General features: G+C 33.0%; 4 protein-coding genes across 4 annotated transcripts; 2 read left to right on the forward strand and 2 right to left on the reverse strand.

Annotated features, from left to right (window-relative positions):
* Positions 1 to 1,044: 1,044 nt before the first annotated feature.
* LOC130636360 (F-box only protein 36-like) lies at positions 1,045 to 1,963 on the reverse strand. The gene has a single exon (XM_057446049.1). It carries the CDS (start codon positions 1,790 to 1,792, stop codon positions 1,247 to 1,249), a length of 546 nt encoding a protein of 181 aa, XP_057302032.1. The 5' UTR covers positions 1,793 to 1,963; the 3' UTR covers positions 1,045 to 1,246.
* A 178-nt stretch (positions 1,964 to 2,141) lies between these two features.
* LOC130636359 (upstream stimulatory factor 2-like) lies at positions 2,142 to 10,359 on the forward strand. The gene is made up of 6 exons (XM_057446048.1): positions 2,142 to 2,473; positions 7,017 to 7,175; positions 7,774 to 7,870; positions 9,016 to 9,078; positions 9,344 to 9,402; positions 9,745 to 10,359. Exons 1-6 carry the CDS (start codon positions 2,326 to 2,328, stop codon positions 10,071 to 10,073), a joined length of 855 nt encoding a protein of 284 aa, XP_057302031.1. The 5' UTR covers positions 2,142 to 2,325; the 3' UTR covers positions 10,074 to 10,359.
* A 4,321-nt stretch (positions 10,360 to 14,680) lies between these two features.
* On the forward strand, positions 14,681 to 16,318 carry LOC130635461 (uncharacterized). The gene is made up of 2 exons (XM_057444793.1): positions 14,681 to 15,467; positions 15,732 to 16,318. Exons 1-2 carry the CDS (start codon positions 14,793 to 14,795, stop codon positions 16,032 to 16,034), a joined length of 978 nt encoding a protein of 325 aa, XP_057300776.1. The 5' UTR covers positions 14,681 to 14,792; the 3' UTR covers positions 16,035 to 16,318.
* Positions 16,319 to 21,786: 5,468 nt separating this feature from the next.
* LOC130636972 (uncharacterized) lies at positions 21,787 to 23,769 on the reverse strand. Its single transcript, XM_057446826.1, has 4 exons — positions 23,722 to 23,769; positions 23,118 to 23,131; positions 22,368 to 23,046; positions 21,787 to 22,189 (listed from the first exon to the last, which is right to left on the reverse strand). Exons 1-4 carry the CDS (start codon positions 23,767 to 23,769, stop codon positions 21,887 to 21,889), a joined length of 1,044 nt encoding a protein of 347 aa, XP_057302809.1. The 3' UTR covers positions 21,787 to 21,886.
* Between the last annotated feature and the right edge of the window lie 576 nt (positions 23,770 to 24,345).

Consider the following 24,345-nt stretch of genomic DNA (forward strand, 5'->3'; position numbering starts at 1 on the left):
TTTGCTAATTCGAACACGGAAGGGATAAGAAAATATATTCAAATAAACGAATGGTCAAATTAAGTTTCGTAAATAAAGGGATTGAGACTTTGTTCGGAATAGTGGTTGTCCAACGGGATTCAAATTAACAGATATGTACTGTGAAAACTAGCAAATAAAGGAAAAAATTGAGAAAAATTGCTCTTTTTGTCAAAAAAAATCACGGAGTCAGAATATACGCCGTTTCTTGAGTTAGCCTCCTTTTTATTTGCCTCATGAAAGTCAACAATAATCATCCGCGAAGAAACGTCCTCGCGCTAGAAACTCAATAGGACAACTTTCATTGGAAAACTTTTCGCGGGTCCAAAAACTCCCTTTTTTGATAAACTTTATTATCAATGGCGATGTCTGAAATTGAAAACAGCTTGCTCGTTTGAAACGAACGATTTACAAATGAAGAGCATATTTCGTCTACACTGTCGCGTCATAAATGAGCAAGCGACAACTTTTGATTGTGAAAATAGGCAAATAGTTGTTTCAGGGACTTAATTTTTTCACGATACACACGTATTATATTTCTTAAGTCTGAAAATATATTTCCAAGCAGTAAATGCTTTTAGGACCAGAATTTTAAAAAAACTTTCTAATGGATTTTGCAAATCGACGACTGAAAGCTTCGTGGATCGTTGTTTTGCGAAAAAGGCAAAAAAAAACTAAATTAGCAAAATTTTACCCGCGTATATTTCTTTAATTGAAGGTCAAAAATTAACGCGAAAAAAATACACGCTAACGCTAAATTGAAACCAAGCTAAAATATTTGCAGTCTGAACCCTCTAGATTTGAAGAGGTTAAACAGTAAGCTTATAAGAAAGTAAGGCTATGATTTTGCAAAAATTTTAGAATACATTATAACATGATACTTTTATCTTCTCTCTAATCCGATATTCATCAGTACATGTTAATTATGAATATGGGATCTGAACTTATGTTTCCATCTGTTCTTGGAAAATTGGGCAAAAATAAGTAAGGCTGATCTTGGGTGGACATACAGACGAGTCTCTACAATTTTTATTCTAAGTTTATCTGAATATATTGGTATATTTTGAACAAAAAAGTAAATATATATATGTTAACTTTAGAAATGATAATATATACAGCATAGATTGATAATATTTTAGTAAAAAAGTTCGCAAACTTCAAAACTTCTTGAAAATCATACATGGACTTCCCTGCCAAATATTTAACTTGATATCTTTAATGTTGACTGTTAGCTAGCAGCTTTACGTAAACGTGAGGCTTCCTTTTGCAACTGAAGTTTATTTGTAAAAAACATCTTCTTCCATCCTATTTCTCCCCCTAATTGTTCAACATTTGACGTTACCTTGGAGCTATGGGCCAGATAAATTTTTTTCCACAGCTCATTTCCATTACAAATTGCTCTAAAATGTCGACAAACACTCGAGAGATGAGCAATATCAGGTAAGTTAAGGTAAGAAAATATCAGAACTAAAACTTCGTCTTTCATACGGAGAAGCCAGTCATGGTTAACAATACATTCCACGTAGCGAATAACGTCCTCCCCAAACACACGTTTGACGTCTGCTGTTACTGTAGTATCATAATAAAAATCTTCGTGGGATTGTTTGTTTTGCATTGGTGGCATCCCCATTTGATCTTTTCGCAAGGATATTCTCCATGTTCTCCATATTACAAGTGTATCAGTCACCAAAAGCTGGTGAAAATCTTTTGATGGCGAAGGTGCTTGTCCACTTTTCTCAAATATTACATGAGACTTCTCTATCATAGTGGGCATTTTGAATTAGATTCAGTTTTGGCTAGAGCTTGTTTCCAGATTTCCCGACCTTTCGTTTTCCATTTTCGAAGACGATTCCACAGGGGTCCCAGAACAACAACGTTCCCATAAGTCATTGGGAATACAAAGGTATGTTCTCATTCTTTACCCGGGTCCCTTTTCTTTAGATGCCAAAATAACATAATTTTATCACTTTAATGATGTTGTCATTTAGTTAGGATACATAAAAGTTAAATAAATATTATATGTACCAAATTTCTTTATTCTTGCAACAACAACTTTTCACATTTGCCTATGTGGAACGTTTAGTTTTAAACATTAACTATTTTAGTGAGTGCGGACACTACTTAATAAATGCGAACGCCTTTGATTTTCCGATGTTCTTTCGCTCTGCTCTACGAAGATAAGAATGTAGATCATGTGATTGATCAAATCACGAGGTACAAACAAACTTCGAATCAAAACAAATCACACATCCCATGTGATTGGAATCTTTTTAAAGAGGGAATTTTTTAAATAAATTGACTGAACGAATGACAACCATATTTGAGGACTCCGATAACACCAATCCACCTTCGCCTTCTTTGGATATATTAGATGCATCCTCACTAAAACATGAAATAGAACCTAGAAAGGAACCAACAAGTTCTGCTACATCTGCTGGTGTGGATATTAACAATGGTAAGGTTCCCATCATTTATTAGAGATTAATAATAACTGAAAAGAAAATTTTGTTGTTTGCTACTTCTCTTTTGTTATCCTGTTGAATTCCAGGCTTAATTACAAAAGATACAAATATATTAAATAAAATATTATTTTTTATATATGATTATTATTAGCCAAATTTTTGGAAAGGGAGACTTACATCAACTTACATATTTACTCGAAAAACATTAAACTCTATTTATTTGTTATGTCCAAAACTTCCCCTTTGCAATCCAGCTAAAAATAGTAAGCATAGTGAACTACTTCTTGGGATCATATACCGCTCGGAAAGAATCATCTCCTTTTCTGACTGGTTAACTCAATATGAAGATTTGATAACTTATATCCAAACAACATGGGATGGCTTGCTACTTATAACGATCATATGATAATTAACAGTAATACCAAAATCGCACATACTGATGTATTACCATGCGAAACTATTAGTGACCATGATGGACCTTGCGCTATCATCAACATTAAATACGATAAGTTTAAACTCCGATATAAAATAATAAAAGATGAAAGGCAGTTTGATAGGGAATCTTTTTATGTCGTATTTCTCGAACCTACTGATATCAGTTATTTACGCTATAGATGATCCAGAAGAAAAAGTAGAGATACTTTACAAGTTCATGCAATATTGCATTGATAGACATCCCCCGTTAAGAAGAACAAAAATAACAAGACCACCATCTCCATGGATTCATACTTTAAACATAAAAAGTGACCAAACGAAGCGAAATAAACTTCGAAAACTTGCTCATGAAACTAACGATCAAATGATATGGAACGAATTTCAACAACTTAAAAACTCAGTTAAGAAAAAGATCAAGAAAGCTAAAGTTTCCTTTTATAGAAAAGCACTTAGTTCTAAAAACTTGAAAGAAGTATGCAATACTATCAATCAAATTTTACATCCTCCTTGGAAGCCCCTTTATTTTGACGCTGATAGTGTAAACACTTTCTTTGCCGGAACAGATAAGCGAGTTACTGGATCAATTCCAAAATCTGAAATTGATTTAAAGGAAGTACTCCAAACATTACCACCATCGACTTCCAAAATGTTTCAACTCAGACATGTTAAGTATGAGGAGGTACTTAAAGAACTTAAAGGACTACGTAACGATATATCAACTGGGTTCGATGATATACCAGTGAGATATGTTAAATTACTAGCAAATGAAGTTTCTTCTGTTTTAACACATATTATAAATACATACATTGAGAAAAAATGCTTCCCGTGTCAATGGAAAGTGGCAAGAGTTGCACCTATTCCAAAAGTGAATGTTCCTACATCAATAAAAGAACTACGACCAATCTCCATCCTTCCTATTTTCTTATCCTTACACAAATGATAATCTTTATTGATGAGAAATATTTATATTCCGAAACGATGTCCGTTACTGAAAAGGACAGTCCTCAACTACTTTGTTGATGAAACTTGAGCGGATATCAAAGAAGCATTGAGTAAACATGAAATCAGTCTTGTAGTATTAGCTGACTTTTGGAAAGCCTTTGATACTGTTCAATATGAAACTACAATGAAGAAACTCAACCAAATTGGTTTTTCCAAAGAGTTTGTTGAACTAATTTTGAGTTACTTGTGTGGCAGAAAACAAATTGTGTGAATTAATGATAAGACCTCTGAATTATGTAATGTCACATCTAGTGTGCTGCAAGGGTCAATATTAGGCCCTGTTATTTTCAATTTATATGTCACTGACCTGGAAATGAATTTGACAATGAGTACGTTACAGTATGCTGATGACACCACTTTGTTTACGTCCACAAAATTAAATAATCTTGGGAAGGCAAAGGAACAAATAAACAGAGATATAAGTCAACTTCAAAGATGGTCTACAAATAACAATCTTGTTCTGAACAAGGAAAAAACAAAGTTAATGGTGTTTTCAACATCACAAATGTCAAAACGACATAATCTCAATGACCTCGATTGTACTGGTATTAAACTGGATGACTTCCAGATTGTAAGAGTTCCAACATGGTCTGTATTGGGTGTTAAATTAGATGAACACCTAAGTTGGAATGATCATGCACAGAGTGTAGTATCGTGTTGTCATGGCATCTTATCTATGTTACGTGAACTAAAACGTAAATCGCATGGCACCATTTAAGTTATGAAAACAATTAGCTGAAATGCTAGTCTTGTCAAAATTAGAATTTAACGACACTGTTTATATTTCATTAACAGCTATCCAAATTTGAAAGCTGCATAAAATGATGATATGCGCAGCCAGCTTTGTATGGAATAAGTACTACCATACTGCAGATATAACATGTTTAGGTTGGTTACCTATAAAACAAAGACGAGAATGGCATTTGATGATCACAGCCTTTATAAGTGTTCATCAGAATAATTGGCCAAAGTATTTGAAAAATGAAATTGTTGTTTACAAAAGAATGCTGACGCAATTCGATTAAAGACATCACTTTCGCAAAAACACTTTCGAAGATGTAGCAATCTTTCTTCTTTCAATCGACTTCCTAAAGAAATTCGCTCTATTAAAAAGCTGATAACATTTAAAAGAACATTTAAACATTTAAACATCATAACATTTAAACTCAATAAGAAACATAAATATGACTTATCTGCAAAAAAATCCATGAACTGTTTCAACAACCCTACATAGATTTTGGTTTGGGTACAGAATGGCCATGGGGGGGGGGGGGGTAATAATGTACCACGGGGTAATTGATTCGGCGAGTTAAAAGTTTTTCGAGTAAATATGTACGTTGATGTAAGTCTCCCTTTCAGAGAATTCCATATAGCCTGCAACCAAATTAATTTTATTTTACAAATTATCTTTTTCTCAACATTATATTATGAAGATAATGCAGACTTGCCAAAAAACAATTTTTTGGATGAAAATTGCGTTATGACTGTGGCATTTTAGGGTTATTGTTAATACTGACTGGTTGCAATGCTAATCCGGAGCCCATGCTCTACAAACAAATAAGACATTTGTTCCAAGGCTCTGAATCTTTTATAGTTGATAGTATTTTTACAAGCAAAGAATGTGTAAACTGGGAACAGTGGGGTCCTATGTAATGGCCTTGAAAGAAGCAACTTTGACTTATGCCATTAGGTGCATTATGTGAATGTTTCAAAATAATGTCCAAACATCGATAAGATTGCGTTAAGCAGGCACCCCTAACTATGAACTTACTAAGTATTTATATAGTATTATGCAGAGTCTGTTCCTTTGTAACTGAAAAGATTGTCTTATTTAATTTTGACGTTATAGCACAACTGACGTCAATGCGTGTAAAAAGATTATATTGAACCATTGTACCCAAAAAATGTATTCTCTGTGAACCTTTTTGATGTTGCAGTACAACGTTAATGCATAAGACTGACCTCAATATAATAAAAAACATTAGTAAACCATAGCATTGTGCTTATAACTTGGGCAAAATAACTTAGAAAGGGGCTGGTTGTGCCAGTTATTTTTAAACCTATGGGTTACTAGAGACCACCTAAGATAGTTTTATGTCTCATTTGTTTGCCAACACGGTTAACGCATTAGTTTGATTTCAATGACTTAATAAATTATTAAAACCATTCTTTGCAATTTAAGTTTAAGGCTAAATAACTGTATGAAGCTTAGTCTTATTTTATCATAAACATATGTAAATGTGTCTATAAAAACTTAAAAGTAGCTGTTGCTTGTGCTGACAATCACAAAACCGTATGTTGTCAAACTTTGTTCTAAAAAGCTAACCCCCCCACCCCCCCCAATAAAACTTAAATGTTGTACTCTCAAAACGGAATATTAAAAAGGTTGAAATAACACTTTGAATAAAAACACGGTTATTCAAAATTATTTTTAGTTATATACATATATATATATATACAATTAATTTCGTCAAAGTCAACTCTCAATTTAGGACCATATAATTTATGCCAACTTTCTTGTATCATGAGATGGAAAGATGGTTCTTAACATTACAGCAAAAAAAGTTTATTAGTTGAAGTTTGTGACAACTTGTTTAGACAACAGCATTTATTTTAGCTGTTGACAACACATAGTACGAAAGCAGTTATGGCGACATCGCTGGATCAATTCCCATGGTTGTGATGGTTGCATCACAGCCATAGTGATGTTTTTCTCTCTCTAAAAAACAAAACAGTTTTTAATGGAAATATGTATGATTATGTTACATTTTTTACTTGTTGACATTTCTGTTTTGATTTAGAGGTCAAAAAGGTCCTGGAATGGAGTGGTCATTCTGTTACATCTTATTTATTTACAGCCTATTTATTTGTGGTAAAGACTTCAAAAATATGCCTTCAACCACAACTCAGACCTGAACTTTCTTATCTCTATGCTCATCGCAAAAATTAAAAATCGTTGAACAGCATCTCCTGTTCAATCTCTGAGTGTGGCATATAATGCATATATATGATATAATATAAATTGTTTCTATATATTTACAAATTTTTTAAATATATATAATGTTGTTTATAATTTTAACTAATTTGTGTTTTCATTAGGTACCCTCTACACTGTGGGCAGTGGTGGACAAATTCAGCAGGTGATTACACCAAGCGAAGCAAGTGGGTTAGCCACAGTAGCAGTGGATGGCACTCCATCTGATGGCTCTCGTTATGCATATTACCCTGCAGTTCAAACATCAGATGGTAACCAAGGAGGTAATTTTTAATGTATTCCACTATTTTATTTCCTGGTCAGGGTGGCCACTGGTCATGAAAATTCCAGAAGTCGTGAAAAAGTGATTATGTTTGTTTTTGCATTAGGATCTTTTATATTTTAATGATTGTCTCTTTTCATTATTAGCATACATTTCATGTTTTGTGTTAGAGAACTCAATTGATCAGATAAAATGTGTCAGTTATTTTAGCTGGTTTTTTCCCTCTGTCTCCTTTACTTGAATAATAATCCACTGCAATTAATTTTTTTTCATTTAAAACTGTAAAAAATACTATTACCAAATCAGGGGTACTGTGACCACCCTGCTTATAAATTCTTCCTGTAGGTTCGACCTTCAAACTACTGTAAACAACAGTGAAATTACTTTGTATAATTTGTATAAAAAAGCCCTTTGAAGTCTTTTATAAACAACTCAATTTTTTTAGCCCCTGTTGCTAAGAGCAAAATTTTAACCTTATCCTCCAGTTCCTGAGAAGTTGTTAAGCGTATTCAAATAATACTAGTCGTAAGCTCGTAAAAAAATCTGCAAAAATTTTTGCATTTTACATTACTTATCAAAGTTAAACATTATTTTTTCAGGACCTTTCTATGTTATGATGTCTCCTCAAGATGTGATTCCAGTCACAGGAAATGGTGGACCAAGAATAATAGCGCCACGTGCACAGAACTTGACACAGTAAATTATTCTTTAGAGATTATTATTATTTTATATTTTTTATATTTTTTTTAACACAGAAGTTAATAAGTACAATCATAAAAAAGGTAGAGAAGAGCATCCACACTTTGAAAAAAAGTTAGTAAAAGTTAATGGATTTACACTATTGAAAAAAGAAGAGTGTTACTTAGAATGAGCGTTGCCACCAAAAATATCTGAAATATCTTATTAATATTTTTTAAGAAAAAAAATAACGTTTATAATTGCATCGTCTAAGAGCTACCAAAATGAAATACCCCGGGGTTTTTTCGTTCACAACAGGTGCGTGCATCTTCTACAATAAACGGATACTGACCGGTTTTGATGTTGTACTGTGAAATACAAATCCCGAGGTCAAAAGTACAGGCTGATCTTGCGAGGTCTGTGCCCTGACTGAGGGCTTTGTATTTTACAGTGTAACATCAAAACCGGTCAGTATCCGTTTTATTACCTGACTGCATCTCATCTGGAAAAAAAACATTCATTTGTGAACAAATAATGACAGCTATTTTTTTAAGTTTCTATTCCCAAGCTACCAAGGAAGAATAAAAACGCATGTTCGATTTTAAACTTTTGGAATTTAAGATAGTTTGATTTAAAACTTTTGTACGTTCACAAAACAAATTCGAATCATTGTTTATTTGAATTAAAGCGAAAAAATGGTTTTAAGTGAGCTACTTTTATATTTTCTGTGTGCTATGGAAATGTTTTTATTTGTTTACGTTTCTATGTTACCATTTTAATAATGGTTTTCCAAGCCGGTTAGTACTGCTCCATACAAAGCCCTGTTTTTATAAGCCGTTAACCAATGAAACCATCGGATTTTTTTATGCTAACCGATTTTTTGTATTAGTAAGGTAATAATATCCTATACGAAGTCATTCAAAGGCAATCATAAAACACAAAGCTATTGGAAATAATCCATGTCTATTGGTTCTGCCATATAAGGGAATAAAAAATAGATAATTTCGCTCTCAGGATAGGGAGGGAGTTGGTCACTCGTGAAGGTATCAGTCCTTAAACTTTTTATCTTTTCGCCACAATATAATGGCTTAAGTAACAAAATTTGATATATGGAGTATAATATTTCTAATTTGAAATAACGCTTCTTGTGTTCTCCCATTAAGGTTAGGCGATGGTACTTTCGCCGTTGAATCTCCAGCTGACGAACCGATGACTGTACAATTTAGGTATGTGATTTCATTTGAAGTTCTGTGGTAGGAATTTCGTTTTAAAAATGTTGCTGTAAATATTGTAAGAAGTTCGAAATGAGTTTGCTGAATAGTATTTTCAAGCAAGTTTACCATTTATCGAAACTATAAGCAAAGGTTTTTGAAAAAGATTTGTAAACAATGAATATTGCATACACCATGGGCATTCACCGAGTGAAGGTGCCGGTGTCAGTCATTCGTATTTACCTTTTCCCGTTATTAACGGAGGAAATTTTCTTGATAGGAAGGTGGAAACTACACGTTCGTCCAGGGATGAAAGAAGACGAGCTACACATAATGAAGGTGAGTAGCACTGAGTAACTGAATGTGTTTTTTTACTGTTTTTAATTATCGACTAAGAAAGAACAAAAGTAGTAAAGCATATAAGAGAGTGAGTATTTATAAAAACATTCAACCGCATTTATAAATTGTTGAATGATTTGTACTTCTTGTCAAATGCAAAGATGAGTGCAGAAAACTAATTTACAAAAATTTAAAGAGCGAATTGTCTCCTCTTAAATGTATTAAGGCCACCAATTTTCTGTACTTGTAATATTTCGAAATTCTTAAACTTTTAATACATGATCCGAACTATTTAATTTTGGTTTTGGCATCAAAAATTGCAATTGTGTTGCTTCTTTTAAGTGGAAAGACGAAGGAGGGACAAGATCAATACGTGGATAATGAAGATAGCTGCTGTTATACCTGACTGTCAGATGGACCAATCAAAACAAGGCACCAGCAAGGGAGGAGTACTTTCCAAAGCTCTTGATCATATAATTAAGTTACGAGGAGATAACGACCGTTTGCGGGAGACAATTAAGGAACAAGAACGAATCCTCGTCGAAAATCAGGTGTTACGGCAGCAAGTAGAAAAATTACGACAAGATAACGCTATTTTACAAGCGAATCTACAGTTGCGACAGACTGAAAATTTAGAAGAACATGAATCCAAAACATTAGAAAGTGATTAGATATAATCTCGAAGAAAAAGTGCTGACATTGCGCAAAAAGAATACAGTCAGTTGTGTTAATTTTTACAAGTAGATGGTTAGATTAAATTGTGATCATGTGAGGTCAACTTGCCTCCCATGTCAAAGTCATCACTATGCACCATGTGTAGTAAAAAAGGAATTTTGTACCTTATTTTTAAGATGTGGTTTTACCCACCTAAAATATGAGTAGCTGTAAATAAATTTATGTCATATTTCGTCGAAATTTGTGATAAACAGTTTCGCAGAATAAAACTTCGTCGATCTATATGCTCTATAGTTCTTTTGATGGAATACACGCGAGGTATTATCAGGTACTAGTTAACCTATCAATCATAAATATATCTCTTAGGGATGTACACTAACAACGTTTCTGTCACGGAAAATATTAAAAAAAAAAACAGCAACATTTTGTAAACCATAGGCTTTTGTCCTTAAAAATAATTTGTTGAGGAAACTATGTAACAAGTTTACAAGCATGATATAGGAAATACTGCGAACTCTACTAAGATCATAGGAAGGTGGGCTGATTTAATGTAAATGTTAGTTAAAATGCTGTCAGTGCTACATGGGTTGGTTTCCTCAACGCACGGGTTTGAATAAAGCTGCTGTTTATGGAAACATCATATACCTTATTCGTATTAATTTTCGCGCAGCAAAAACTATTTCGCGTGGGTATTAAATTTTAACGAGAAACAAAGTAGTAAAATTCTTAGTTTTGACAGATAAGCATAAATCCAGGTATTACACCTTTCCCGAATTAAAAATATCGATTACATCATCGGCATGAAAATAAGCACTTCTTAGTAAACTTTTTAAACATTAAAAATACAGCTGGTAGTGTGATACTTTTATGCGTTGTGAATGATCTTTTATTGTGTATTTTTCTAAAGGATTGCAGGTTTTTCTTAACGAAACTACATAATGTATTTAAAACATACTTGTCTTGTAAAAGAAGAATATGTATTTGTGATGGCGAGTAGCAATCAGAAAAGTCAACAAAAAATTTATTATAATTTAATCTATCCAGGTATATCGACCTGGTAACTTTTGTTGCGTACCGTTATGCAAAAGTTCTACTCTTAATAAACCCAGAGTTAAACAGGCATTGGAATGTTTTCATTCCCATCGGATCCAAGTTTGAGAAAACAATAGGTAAGTATCATTTCAAGATATCGTAGAAGGAGAGGTGTGATGTGTTCACAGTAAACAAGAACACAAAAGTATGCGAAGTCCACTTTGAAGTACACTGTGTAAAATTAGGTTTTGGTTGTGAACAGAAAACATTAATCAATGGCTCTGTGCCATATATATTTACGTTCAAACAAAATAATACAACACAAAAAAGGAAAAATCCGAAAAAAGAGCACTTCCTGTAGTAGTCGAAACAGTTTCTGAAAGCACATATGAAAGCTCTTCATCTGATTCTGCTGAGATCACTGAAGAACAACCTGGTTTTTTCACTCCTGATGAATTAGAAACTATCAAAACTGAGAATTCAATGTTAAAACAAAAACTGAATTGATGATACTATAAACGACTTTACTGAACAGCTAGGTGTGTGTAATGTTGATTTAATTTACCCCAATCTTTTGGGATTAATACAGGATTTAGATCAATAAACTCATAGGGTTGTGTTTCGTGATGTTTCGATTTATTTGAAGTATTTGATATATTAATATTAGTAACAATCTTGATGGTATGTTCTAATGGTAGTCGTTGCTGTGACAATGTAGATCGGACAAGAAAGTTCGCATATTTAATGTTGTTTTTTCTTTTTCGTGTACTGTCAATACAATGAGCAAAACCAACCCGTTTGTCAACCATAAGCATATCTTCTTCTTGTTTTAATATTCTTGGATTTATGTTACACAAACTATCATTAATTCTAGGATCATATAACGTTAGATGGATACCTTTTTGTCAGCATTACTTTTTACAGGGCTGACCATAACTAAGTCTTTAAAAATTCTGTTTTTACTTGGAGCAAATGTAGTTGTTGATGTGAAAATGCTATCAGCAGATATGTATAGTTCATCCCTAAACTTTCTACCACGCTCTAAAGTCTTAATAATTGCCACACCGAGCTGTTTACCACTATTTTGTCGATGCATTTCAATTTCTTTTATCGTGAACAGTGGCATTCCCTCCATGTTTTTCCTCACGCTTTTTCTTCAGTTTCATCGAAGACTGAATCTACATTTTCCTTAATTACTTTAAGCCTCGTTTTCATGCAAGCAATATTTTACAAAATATAAATTCGGGAAATGTGTATTGGCTGCCTAAAGCTGTTTCTCACGATGTCGTTGTATCCAAAATCGTTAAAAATCTTAAAATTGTGTTTTTTTAAATCTATCTGCAGCTGAAAACGTGATGACTAATTCTTAAAATACCGAACCGAGATTACCACGCTGCAAAAGTTTGGCAATATTTCGACGAAAACGGGCGCTAACTTATGCAGACAAATTTCGGATTCTTTTTTTTCGTGGAAATCTTCGCGCGATTTACACGAAAAAAAATTTTCCCCGAAAACTACGACGGGTATTAAATTTGAGTTTGCAGATAAAAGCAGACATGAATTCCGCATTCTTTTCATCCGCATTCTTTTCGTCTGCATCCCTTTTTTCTGAAATCATGTCATTCTGGGAGTATCGAAGTAACCACAGTATGGATTGACTAACTCAACTTTACATAGATTGTACTTTATCAAATATCTAATGAAGTTTACATGTTTAAACAATAAACAGCACAGGCGAAGTTGCGGGCAAGTAATTTTTTGATAACGATGTCACGCCCGTAAAGCTCACCGTACCACTGGGTTATATTCTATCTGCTCATGGAATTAAAATGTCAATTCTGTTATGCAGAATAGTAAAAATAGTTCAACAATGACACAAATCAGTTTCCTTTACGCGTAACGCAGTTTTACTTACAATCAAGATTTTCAACGCATATAAATTTCCTTAATACGGTTATGGGAAAATATTCTTCTTAACAACAGGCTCGTCCAAAATCCATAAACAGATGTTCGGGATTATGGTATAAACTATATGAACCATTTAGTTTTTGCATTATGGCATGCAAATTTTCTATTACATGCCATAACACATATTCGTATAATTCTAAGACGCCGAAGTATTTTTCGATTCCGATAATCTTTCACCATTTAGCTCGATTTCTGACTACATGCTGTGTCAATGTTGACCGAGTAATTGTGAACTACTTAAAAGGAAATTCATATTTTCGTTCACAGGACTATTTATTAACTCAAAGTTAAGTGGTCACGAGTTATGACCAATAGATCGTATGTCAGTATTTGATGACAATACGTGTCCCTAGGTAAGGCCACTAAATATTGGGACAATAGCACAACAAAAACCACCAACTCACCAACTCTCCAATTTATATTAAAATTTAAACTATACACTAATAAATGCTAAGTAAGATAAGTTATCAAAACGTATCATAAGAAACAGCTCTGTAAATCTTCTCGACATATGCAAGGTGAAAGGACAAATCAACAAAGGTTTTTTTTAGATATTTGTAGCAATGTGACGTGCCTAGCTCTTACTAACCAACAATTATTTTCAAAAACTTTATACTTATTGCTGTATCTTCGTCAATGTTTGACCCTGACTCTTACCCCGAAGGCTTTCAGGGTCCGGATTAGGTTTAGAACCCTTTGGGAGATAGGGACATACAGGTACCCTATATTTGAGTATGCGTGGTTGTGAAATGTTTAATCCTGCATGGCAATATTGTTACGGCATAATAACGTATTTTTCTTGGTTGGGTTAGGTATTGAATTGTACTAATTCTCATCAAAGCTACAATGAAAAAGAATCCTAGCAAAGGAAGTAAACACTGGGACGGTAAAGTCTCGCAGACTAACTTTCAATTACGACCCATGCTTCCAGAACCTGCTGATTTTTTTTATTTCGGACAGATTTTGAGTTCTACTGCTAAACAAATTTCATTCTAGCGGTAAGAAGATAGCGGTAAGGTCAAATGATTTGTCATGGCTCGATAATCATTTCATATAGGATTACTAAAACTATTTTGTTTAAACTTTTAGTTTTTCGTGATCCCATTAGTAAAAAGCTATAAAATCTGCCGTAATTCACGAGCTAAAATTAAAAATAATAATTTACCTTATTTTAAGCTAGAAGCATAGAAGAATTGCAAAGTTATCGGTAAGTTTTTTATTGTATGTATTTCTTATGTATTTAATTTATGAAATATTATTTTGATGTATCTGACAAGTTAAAAAAATATAAAGCATGTGGATGCGAATATTCTGCTAGGTTAGTGTATTTTATTTTATGTTCAACTACAAAATTAAGTTGCAAAATTTTATCCTACTAAAAAAAAAAATTATAAAATTAACAAAAACAAGAGAAAGAAGGAAAGAACCAAGTGAAGGTTCTCTTCCTTCCACTTATTTTCTTTTGTGTCTAAATAATTATTTAATAGAAGATTTATATGAAGATTTTTATGTTTTTTCGAAAAAAATAATTTCATTTTTACGTTTAAAGTAAAGTCAGGTTCAACTGCAAAAAAGGTTGTAATAAAACGGAAGATTATATGCATAGTATTTCAGTAGTTTCTGCAACGTCGAAGTTCTAATGGGAAAAGCTTTTGTCGCTATTATATCAGGAACTTTTATTCTGGAATACTTCACAAATTTGTTCTTTCAGAATCATGTTGAGAAACGATATCTTTCCCGTCCTAGATGTTTCATGTCTGTCAGATAATTACACAGCAGCCAGTGATTGGGAAGGTGCAAAACTTCAGCATGATGTACAAGTGAAGAATCTTGTTGAAGAGTTATTAAATGGTTTTAGTACCTGGGGATTTCTCTACGTGAAAGGGCATGGTATACCACAAGATCTTATAGATGGAACATTTAAAATGTCAGAAAAGTTCTTTAGAATGGAGAAGGAGACGAAGATGAATTATAAAAGGGGACCTGGAATAAGTGAAGGATATGTTCCAATAAAAGGTGAAGTGTTTGATGAAATGAAACCTGAAGATATAAAGGAAGCTTTTGATTTTTCGCCTAATTCTGATGTCAGTAAAAAGTTATCACAAGAAATGCCAGAAGTTGTTACTGTATTAAGCGAGTTATTTAAACACTGTTCGACTTTGTTATACAAATTACTAAGGTTGCTAGCAGTTACACTTGGTATAGACACAGAGTTTTTTGTAAATAAACATACATATATTGGTAATCGCGGCTTAAATGGAACTTCACTGCGAACATTGTTTTATCCTCACATTAATGGACCAACAAAGGAGAATCAAACACGTTGCAGTGAGCACACAGATTATGGAACAATGACTTTACTTTTTCAAGATAATATCGGTGGTTTAGAGGTATGTGAATTTTTCCCTGAAGTCTGTGATTGTTTTTTGGTTACATATTGAAATTGGACAGACGCATTATTTTATAACATTATTTCAGAATACGTTGCATTACTTTACTCTATGGTGCATTAAGTTTTATTATTTTACATCACATTACACTACATTTCATATACAATATATATATTATATTGTAATTATTATATAACTGACTTAAACTGATCGACTAACCTAAAAATGCTCCGTTGTTTCAAAGCTACATATATATTATTTTAGGTACGCTCTCCTTCTGGAGAATTTATAAAAGCAGTTCCAATTCCAGATGCCATCGTTATCAATGCAGCTGATCTCTTGCATACATGGAGCAATGGAAAATTTCGCGCAACCGTTCACAGAGTACAAATACCAACAGATCCAATGCGATTGTCAATGCCACGCCAGTCCATTGCGTTCTTTGCCCATCCGAATTATGATGTCACTATTAGTTATCACGACGAGAATGGAAAATCGAAAAGAAAAAATTCATATGAACACTTAAAGTCAAGATTTAATGGCACCATCATTACTGAGATTATTTAAAATAACATATATTGTAAAAAAACTACCCAAAAGTTTCTTTTGTGACTTTTTTCAGGTTGTCTAACCGGGTCAGCTCGCCTCATATATGTATCATCTTAATGTTTGGATGTTGGCACTCACTAGCCATAAAATTGACGTGAATTTACATGTCTGGAAAATTCACAGATATTTGCCCGTCAGACAGGCAATGAGAATTATAACAGACTAGTCGTTAATCCGTGAAAAAGGCCACGGGACCAACCGTCATTAAATTATGAACTCTGCGGGAGACCCGGAATGAAGCTGCAAGCAGCCATTTTAAACACACAGAATACAGGCAATGACAATTATAACAGACTAGGTGTATGACCTGGTGTTTCTCTGCACTCAAGTGTAGAAAAACCGTGTCGGGCAAATCTGAATTATTATTTTAAAAAACACTTTTTCCGCAACAAAGTTTAAAATAACAACACATAATACCCATCACAAAAATCCAATATATGAAAGTTCTACAATTGAACTGTAACTTCGATTTAAATAAAAACACAGGCTTTTGTCTATCGTTACCGGTTTAAGCAATCACATACCATTTTTACCTTGCAAAAGTTTTTAAAAAATTTTTAAATTTAGTTTAAATTCGCCCCTCGTTACTCAGAGCTACCAGCATTGACTCACGGACGTACGGACTACAGGGGTTGTTTATATGGAGTAGTGCTTCTCCCACACTTTATATATATCGCATTCCGTCTGTCACTAGAGCAACTATAAATTCGCGCAGTGATAGATAAAGGTTATTAATATAGACATGTGTTCTATCTTTAAAAACAATGAAGCTATCAACAACATGTTAATAAAGCGGGGCTTGGGAAGGTACTGAAAATCTTCTTCCCGCGATTACTCGTGATTTAACAAACGCAGGGGCTAATGGGACCACACATTGGCATCTTATTTATCAGATATTTTTTTATTAAAAATAAATTTACTTTCCTTATATGGTAGTCAGCCATTAATCTTCCAAACAATACGTTAATTCTTAAACGTTTGACAAACTTTTACGCAATTTTGTAACGCCAGAAATCGCAGCGGGGAAATGCAGGTTATTTGCACTCTGAAATGTTATGTTAAACACAGATAGCTGCATTTTTTTACATATTGGTTCGGTAAAATCAAAATGTAGATTCTTTAAGACTGCACAGAGCCCGCATGCGGAAGGCTGGTTGTTCATTTACGATTTTTCATACTAGCATCTTCTTTAATTGCTTTCTTCTTTACTACAAAAATGTTGATTACTGTCTGTTGAACAAAATTCGCTTTAATGGTTCGTAACAGATCTCGCGAGTTCCCCAAAGCAATTTTAATTCTAATTTTGTCCTTGTTTTCAGATGGTTAGGAATCAAGAAATAATAACATGCGCAGGCACAGGCGCAGGTCAAGTCGGTCTAAGTTATACAAATGTGTGTACGCCATAGATTTTTGTAAATAAACTCGTCTGTAGGATAACCCCTCCTTTCTATCAAAAAAACTGATGACTTTGTGACCCAACGCAAGGACTTTGTTTAATATTGTCATTGTTCGTCATGATGCAGTGAAGCCACAAAGCCACTAATACATTATATTTTCAAGAGGGAGATTAAGAAGTCATAAATTTACATTTTAGAAATAATTTCATTTTTCTCCTTTCCAATTAGAACGAGAGGAGTGACGTTTATACTTGTGCTAAAGTACTCAGCGAAGCTTCACTTTAGTCCGCAATTTTGTACCAGTAATTTCTATATCTTTTTAACTTTCCACCAGAAGTATACTTACTCCCTACGTGTCTTATGTCTACTGGTTTCTATTGTAGTAGGTTCCATTAAGCACGACAAGTTAATACCACGAACCAATTCAGTTCAGTAGCAGAGCAGTACTTTTAGTCATTTATCAATAAACATAAATGTCAAGATGGCTGCCACAAGTCTAAAATTATAACATCAAGCAAACTATTAAATAAATTAAAGATTACCTTGAACAGAATATCGTAATATATTTTTATCTAATGTATGTGGTTCACTAATATACATAAAACATTTGGAAAGTTATTAACTACTAAGAATAGCAGATCTCTTTTCATTACTGGAACGCGGTATTATTTACTTAAAAACACGAGTTAAAAAATCAAGCTTAATTAATATTTGCTTAGCTATTATGTCGATTTTTATAGTCAAAGCGTTTGTCCTGCATTCAATAAAGGGTAATAAAATTGCCACCACAAAAAACGCCCAAATGTTTCACTAAAATAGGGCTAATATCTTACTCGCTGGTTACTTGTTACTTGTTGATGTTTGTTTGTGTTATATTGTGTGTAGGTATCGTGCTGAACCTTTACATCGGAAAATACGAATTTTGAACATCAAAATCAACAAAAACTTATGTTTTTAGTAATCAGTATGTGTCCACTCCTGCACGTGTAAAGCCGCTTAATTTCTATATTAATAGTATCCGTATTCCGTCAGTATGCGCGCAAATAAGGCGTGGTGCTACGAAAACACAAACGCGATATATAAACAAAGTGGATTTTTCCACGGGCGAACGACTAGTCTAATATAGTAATATGATTACTCTGTCTGTTTGTACAGGGTAATGTAAATGTGCGCTTTTATCCCTTAAAAATTAACGAGAAACTATATGTTCATTGCTTAACGACAAATTACATTAAAAAAGCCATTGCATTGCACCTGGAAGTTTGGAAAAAACAGTCGCAATGTGTTATGCGGGTAAGTAGGGACCACCTGGATCAAAGTGGAACTAATTATTTGAAGCTGGATCAACCAACCCGTTTCGTCACAGACAGGACACTTAATCCTTAATATCTCTTCAACCGTTCATCAAAAACACATGATCTTATACTTTTCTTGATCAGCGTTTGAAGCTCTACACTAAAGAAGTATAAGTCAAATCAATTTCTAAAAACTACTTTTTAGATCTCATTGTCTCGCTTTCACACAACCTCGACCCCCAGGCTCTTCTTCTCTTTTTTATAACGGTTGCGAGACGAAATAGCCCTGGCAATGGGCGGTTTTGCTTCCTTAGTCTTATTGGAACTTTCAATGAAAAAGAAAATGTGAATTTCTTTATAGCTTTTTGTATTCTTCGAACAGGGTATTTTTTAGGGGTTTTACAAAAAGCTGGCTTTTATAGAAGTGTTCTCTCAGATGTTGTATTGGATATACAAATATTTATTACATGTATGTTAGTTCCCACGTGGTTATCAAAGTTTTGCTAGGGAGATATATGGGTACGAAGGATACAGACTAGATGTAATGGAAATATCACTCCAGCCTGTTTACATCATTTCAAATCCCAATGACGTCATTGCATTGTTCACACTATCTCAATCATCTCTAAATGTTATATTCTAAACATTCACAAAGTCTAATACATATAAGCATTGATATTTTTGGGAAAACCGTCCCTTTTTTATTTTTATCGTTAAGTCAAGAAATGTTCGTACAGCTATGACTACATTTGTAATCACATCGACTTCATTAAAATTATGCTTTTATATAAAATGACTTTGAATTCAGTAGTCTATTCAGTAGTATCCAACAACCCCTACCCTTATTGAAGTAGTAAAAATCTGTAAGACTCGACAGGAAGTAAAGAAATCTTAAATGTGCGGATCAGGTGACAAGAAAGGAATTAATTAAGATTTAACATAAAACTATGCTTCCATGTTGAATATTTGATTGCATATATAAATATTACACACGTGACACATATTAGTAACAAAAGACTTAATATATAACAGAAGTCCGGAAATCATTTCATTAATTTTCCACATATTTTGTGTTAAATGACTCTATTCAGGAAATTGCTTTGAAAGTCCTTTTTAGTGACATTGAACGTACGAGACCAAGTTAAACGGCCTCATTTATCTGGTGTCCTGTACAAAAGTTTATGTCCAATTTCTAATGATTACAATCCAACCTTTTAGATGTTATCAAGCGTTTTTTGCTTTACAAGAACTTGAGGGTCAAACGTCACCTCTTATTTCAATCCTGATTTTGTATACCTTTGCATTGCACTTTGCACCTGTACCCTTTTGTTTTGGTGGTACATTTTCTGGAATATCCGTGATACAGTTATTCTCCCTGCTCATCAAACGTTAGACTCCAAAGAACATCTACGGCGACACAACAACACCAAAATACCGAAAAATAATTTATTACTCATACTCAACATTGACATATCTAATTACAGGTTCAATAAGAGAAAATTAAACTTCCTATCTGGTAGTGTTCGTCAACGCAGCGACAGCAGGTGGTCAAAATCTGTTTTTTGTGAATGCTTTAGAGTCCAAGGGTTAAAGGTAGTTCATTAACATGCCTTGTGTACATTTTATTATGTCATCAAAGTTCAACATTAGATAAAAATATTTACACACAAAAAAGCTTGCACTGTAAATACTTTTAAGAAGGGAATTATTAAGGCACCGACTTTTATTGCAGTAACCTGGAAGAAAATAATCAACGAAAAGACAAAAACTTAAAGATGTTATTATATTTTTTGGCTTTATAACAAATACAGGATCAAACGTGACTACTTACTTCAATCCTAATTTTGCATACCTTTGCATTGCACTTTCAACCTAACCCAAACGAAAGTCTTCAAAAAAAGAATGAAATCCTGTTTTCCATTACGCGATTAACGCAGAGTTACTTAATAGGATAAGTAATGCTGACATCGCATTCCTATGTTAATTATGCTCCAAGTCATCAAACATTTTTTCCTCATATTTTTCTGTTATTAAGTTAATTAAGTTCCTTACAGATCAGTTACGCTGCAGATTTTCTGTACGAACCGGTTAAAAATACTTGTCAGTTAATAACACATTATATCACATTATATTTAATGATTGCCGTACATTAATCTTTCTGTAAAACAAAGTTTACCCAGTTTCTTTCTTACAAATTTAAATTCAATTTAAAGTCGCTATCCTTCGTCTTAGAAAAATTATGTGGTCATATCTGAATGCAAAGTACAAGATACAATTATGTAAGTGATATATGATTTATAAATATTCCACCCTTTTATATTTGGACACACAGACCTAATAAAAAGGAAACAAGCGAGGATAAACGGAGAATATAATTATAAAATTTATTAGAAAGCCCCATTCTTGTTGAATATTAGATTTATCAAGTCCAGGTAAGGTAATACTCAACTCGACTATATTGCTTTACCAAAAGATTGCTGATCTTATGCGAAAACGTATTTGTCAACATGTGTTCAAATGTATTACTGGAGGCGTGCGTGAGCATTTAAAGAATTATTTCGATATTATTTTAAACAATACTAGAAATAAACAACGCTCATACGTCTACCTAAGGTAAAATTGGAAATTTCCAAGAAAAAGATCCTTTTTCCATGGTGTCAAATTTTTAACAAACTACCTACTTATGTGAGAGCTCCTCAGAATTTTGCTTAATTTTCAAATTAATTGGCACATAGTATACTTAATATTACCAATGCTTCCTTCATTCTTTATCCCAACTCCATCTTTACTCGCATAGATAAAAAAAAATTTGTTATCAATTTTTTTTGCCAAACACATTTTCTTTATCAAAACTTTTAGATTTTTGTTTAACATGACTCAATGGGAGAACAATTTTTTTTTATACTTTACTATATATATTGCATATTTGAATTAAATATCCTGTACAAATATTCGTTAAAATAATAATAATGAAATAGTATTAATGTGGATACATCTTAATATTAATGGATTGGACATTAAACATTTTTCTGCTGCAGTGATGTCTCTATTGTTAGGCATTCACCAATTTCGTGTTAATAAAAGCAGAAAGTAATTAAATATTTACATATAAGTAATTTTAAACATTGTCAGTAAGAATGGTGGAATCGAATCTTTTTTTCAAATGTTCATACGCATTTCTCGTCTTCGATTTTCCATTTTCGTCCTGATAATTAATAGTGACATCATAATTTGGATGGGCAAAGAACGCAATTGATTGACGTGGCATTGACAATCGCATTGGATCTGTTGGTATTTGTACTCTGTGAATGGTTGCGCGGAATTTTCCATTGCTCCATGTATGCAAGAGATCGGCTGCATTGACAACGATGGTACCAGGAATTGGAACAGCCTTTACAAATTTTCCAGACGGAGACAAAACCTAAAATATTACATTGATAACTTTAAATTAACAAAAGATTCTTTGAGTTTACAGAAAAAACGAAAGGCAATGACTCAGGTTAAACCAATACAATTATTTAGTTAAATTACGCATTATTTCTGTGTGCAAAAAATTGAAGTTTTTTACGATTTATATGGCAAGAAAAGCGTTAACATACCTCTAAGCCACCGATATTATCTTGAAAAAGCAAAGTTATTGTACCATAGTCTGTATGCTCACCGCAACGTCTTTGATTCTCCGCTGTTGGTCGATTGATATGTGGATAAAACAATGTGCGCAGTGACGTTCCATTTAAACTGCGATTACCAATATTTGTATGTAGATTCACAAAAGTCTCTGTGTCTATACCAAGAGCAACTGCAAGCAACCTCAGTAATTTGTATAGCAATGTTGAACAATGTTCAAATAACTCATTCAATTCAGTAACAACTTCTGGCATTTCCTGTGATAACTTTTTACTCACATCAGAATTAGGCAAAAAGTCAAAAGCTTCCTTTATATCTTCAGGTTTCATTTCATCAAACACTTCACCTTTTATTGGAACATATCCTTCACTTATTCCAGGTCCTCTTTTATAACTCATCTTCGTCTCCTTCTCCTGTTTAAAAAACTTTTCTGACATTTTAAATGCGCCATCTATGAGATTTTGTGGTATACCATGTCCTTTCACGTAAAGAAATCCCCAGTCACTAAAACCATTTGATAATTCTTCAACAAGATTGTTTACCTGTACATCATGCTGAAGTTTTGCACCTTCCCAATCACTGACTGCTGTGTAATTATCTGACAGACATGAAACATCTAGGATGGGAAAGATATCGTTTCTCACCATAATTCTAAAAGAAATCATAAATATATAAGTATAATAAACCCAATTAGAAACAATTTGGTTTGTATGTATACATACATATCCTGATAATCCTATTAATTCTTAAATGCATATAGAAATTTTGTTTGTATATATCCACAATAAGAACTTACATAGTGTGAAATAGAAGTCGATATTACGTATTATTTCTTCTACAAGGTAAGTCTTGGTTTTAATTTTGATTTCTGAAGTTAGCCAGGTTTTATAGATTTTTGCGAATGACGTCATAAAAGGAAAATTGATTGATTTTAAGTATCGTGATTTACGGTGTTGTTCCTTGTATAACGCATTAGGTTCCTAGTTTCTAACACTTTTCCTCCTTCCCACATATTCAAACAATGTAACCTTTTTGCTATTTTGACATTATAAATCAAAGAAAGGCATGGATTTTACAACGAAAAATGTTCTAAATAAACAATGTTGATTTTATGGAGAAGTGCTGATGAATGAAACCATGGTAATAAAAGGCGGAAATTGCATGACGAAGAACATAAAAAAATAATTGGAATGTTTTTCCGACAATTTTGATTTGTTAACGAGAGATCTCGTAAGGAAATAAACAATATATATATAAAAATAAACGATAAGTAATAAGGAGAGATCAAGAATATCAGTTGTATTCTTTCATTTTTATAAAATTTACATAATTCATTACGTTGATTCTAAAACGAATTTTCAGATGGCATGCCATTTTACTATTCTATCTGCGTATGTGGAATCAGATTAGTAGTTTCTGACGTAAATAAAACCGCAGTACAAAGATGACAATGTTTCTTTATTAACTTATGGCCTATTAAGCGTTTGTTTTAGGCTTTTTTTTATATGCTTGTGCATTTTGAAAAGTATTTACGTAGTGTAACTACAGATAGTTTACAAAGATTACACATTGCAATACTAAATTAAAATATTAACACAGGATGTTTCTCTAAAATCTATGTCATGATTTCATAAAGTTTTTAAAAATAATTCAAAATGATTAACTACTATTTTTTCTTTTTATTATATTTTATTGTAAAATGCCTAAAGTGGAAGTTAATTAGTGACAGAGAAAAGGGAATGTGTCATGACAGGAAGTAATAAAGTTCACATTGGCACGCGTCAAACCTAATTGATACTGATTAACATTGCAAATAGAAAACAGTATGACAATAATGAATGGTTTATATTACGAGAACTATAGAAAAGATTTTGTCCTTCATTTTTTTCTTTTCTAATTTATCAATGTTTTCTGAGGCTCCCGTCTATTTTGGCTGCGATGATTAATTCT

Source organism: Hydractinia symbiolongicarpus, chromosome 3 (assembly GCF_029227915.1).
Source record: "Hydractinia symbiolongicarpus strain clone_291-10 chromosome 3, HSymV2.1, whole genome shotgun sequence".
In the NCBI taxonomy this organism is placed as follows: Eukaryota; Metazoa; Cnidaria; class Hydrozoa; order Anthoathecata; family Hydractiniidae; genus Hydractinia; species Hydractinia symbiolongicarpus.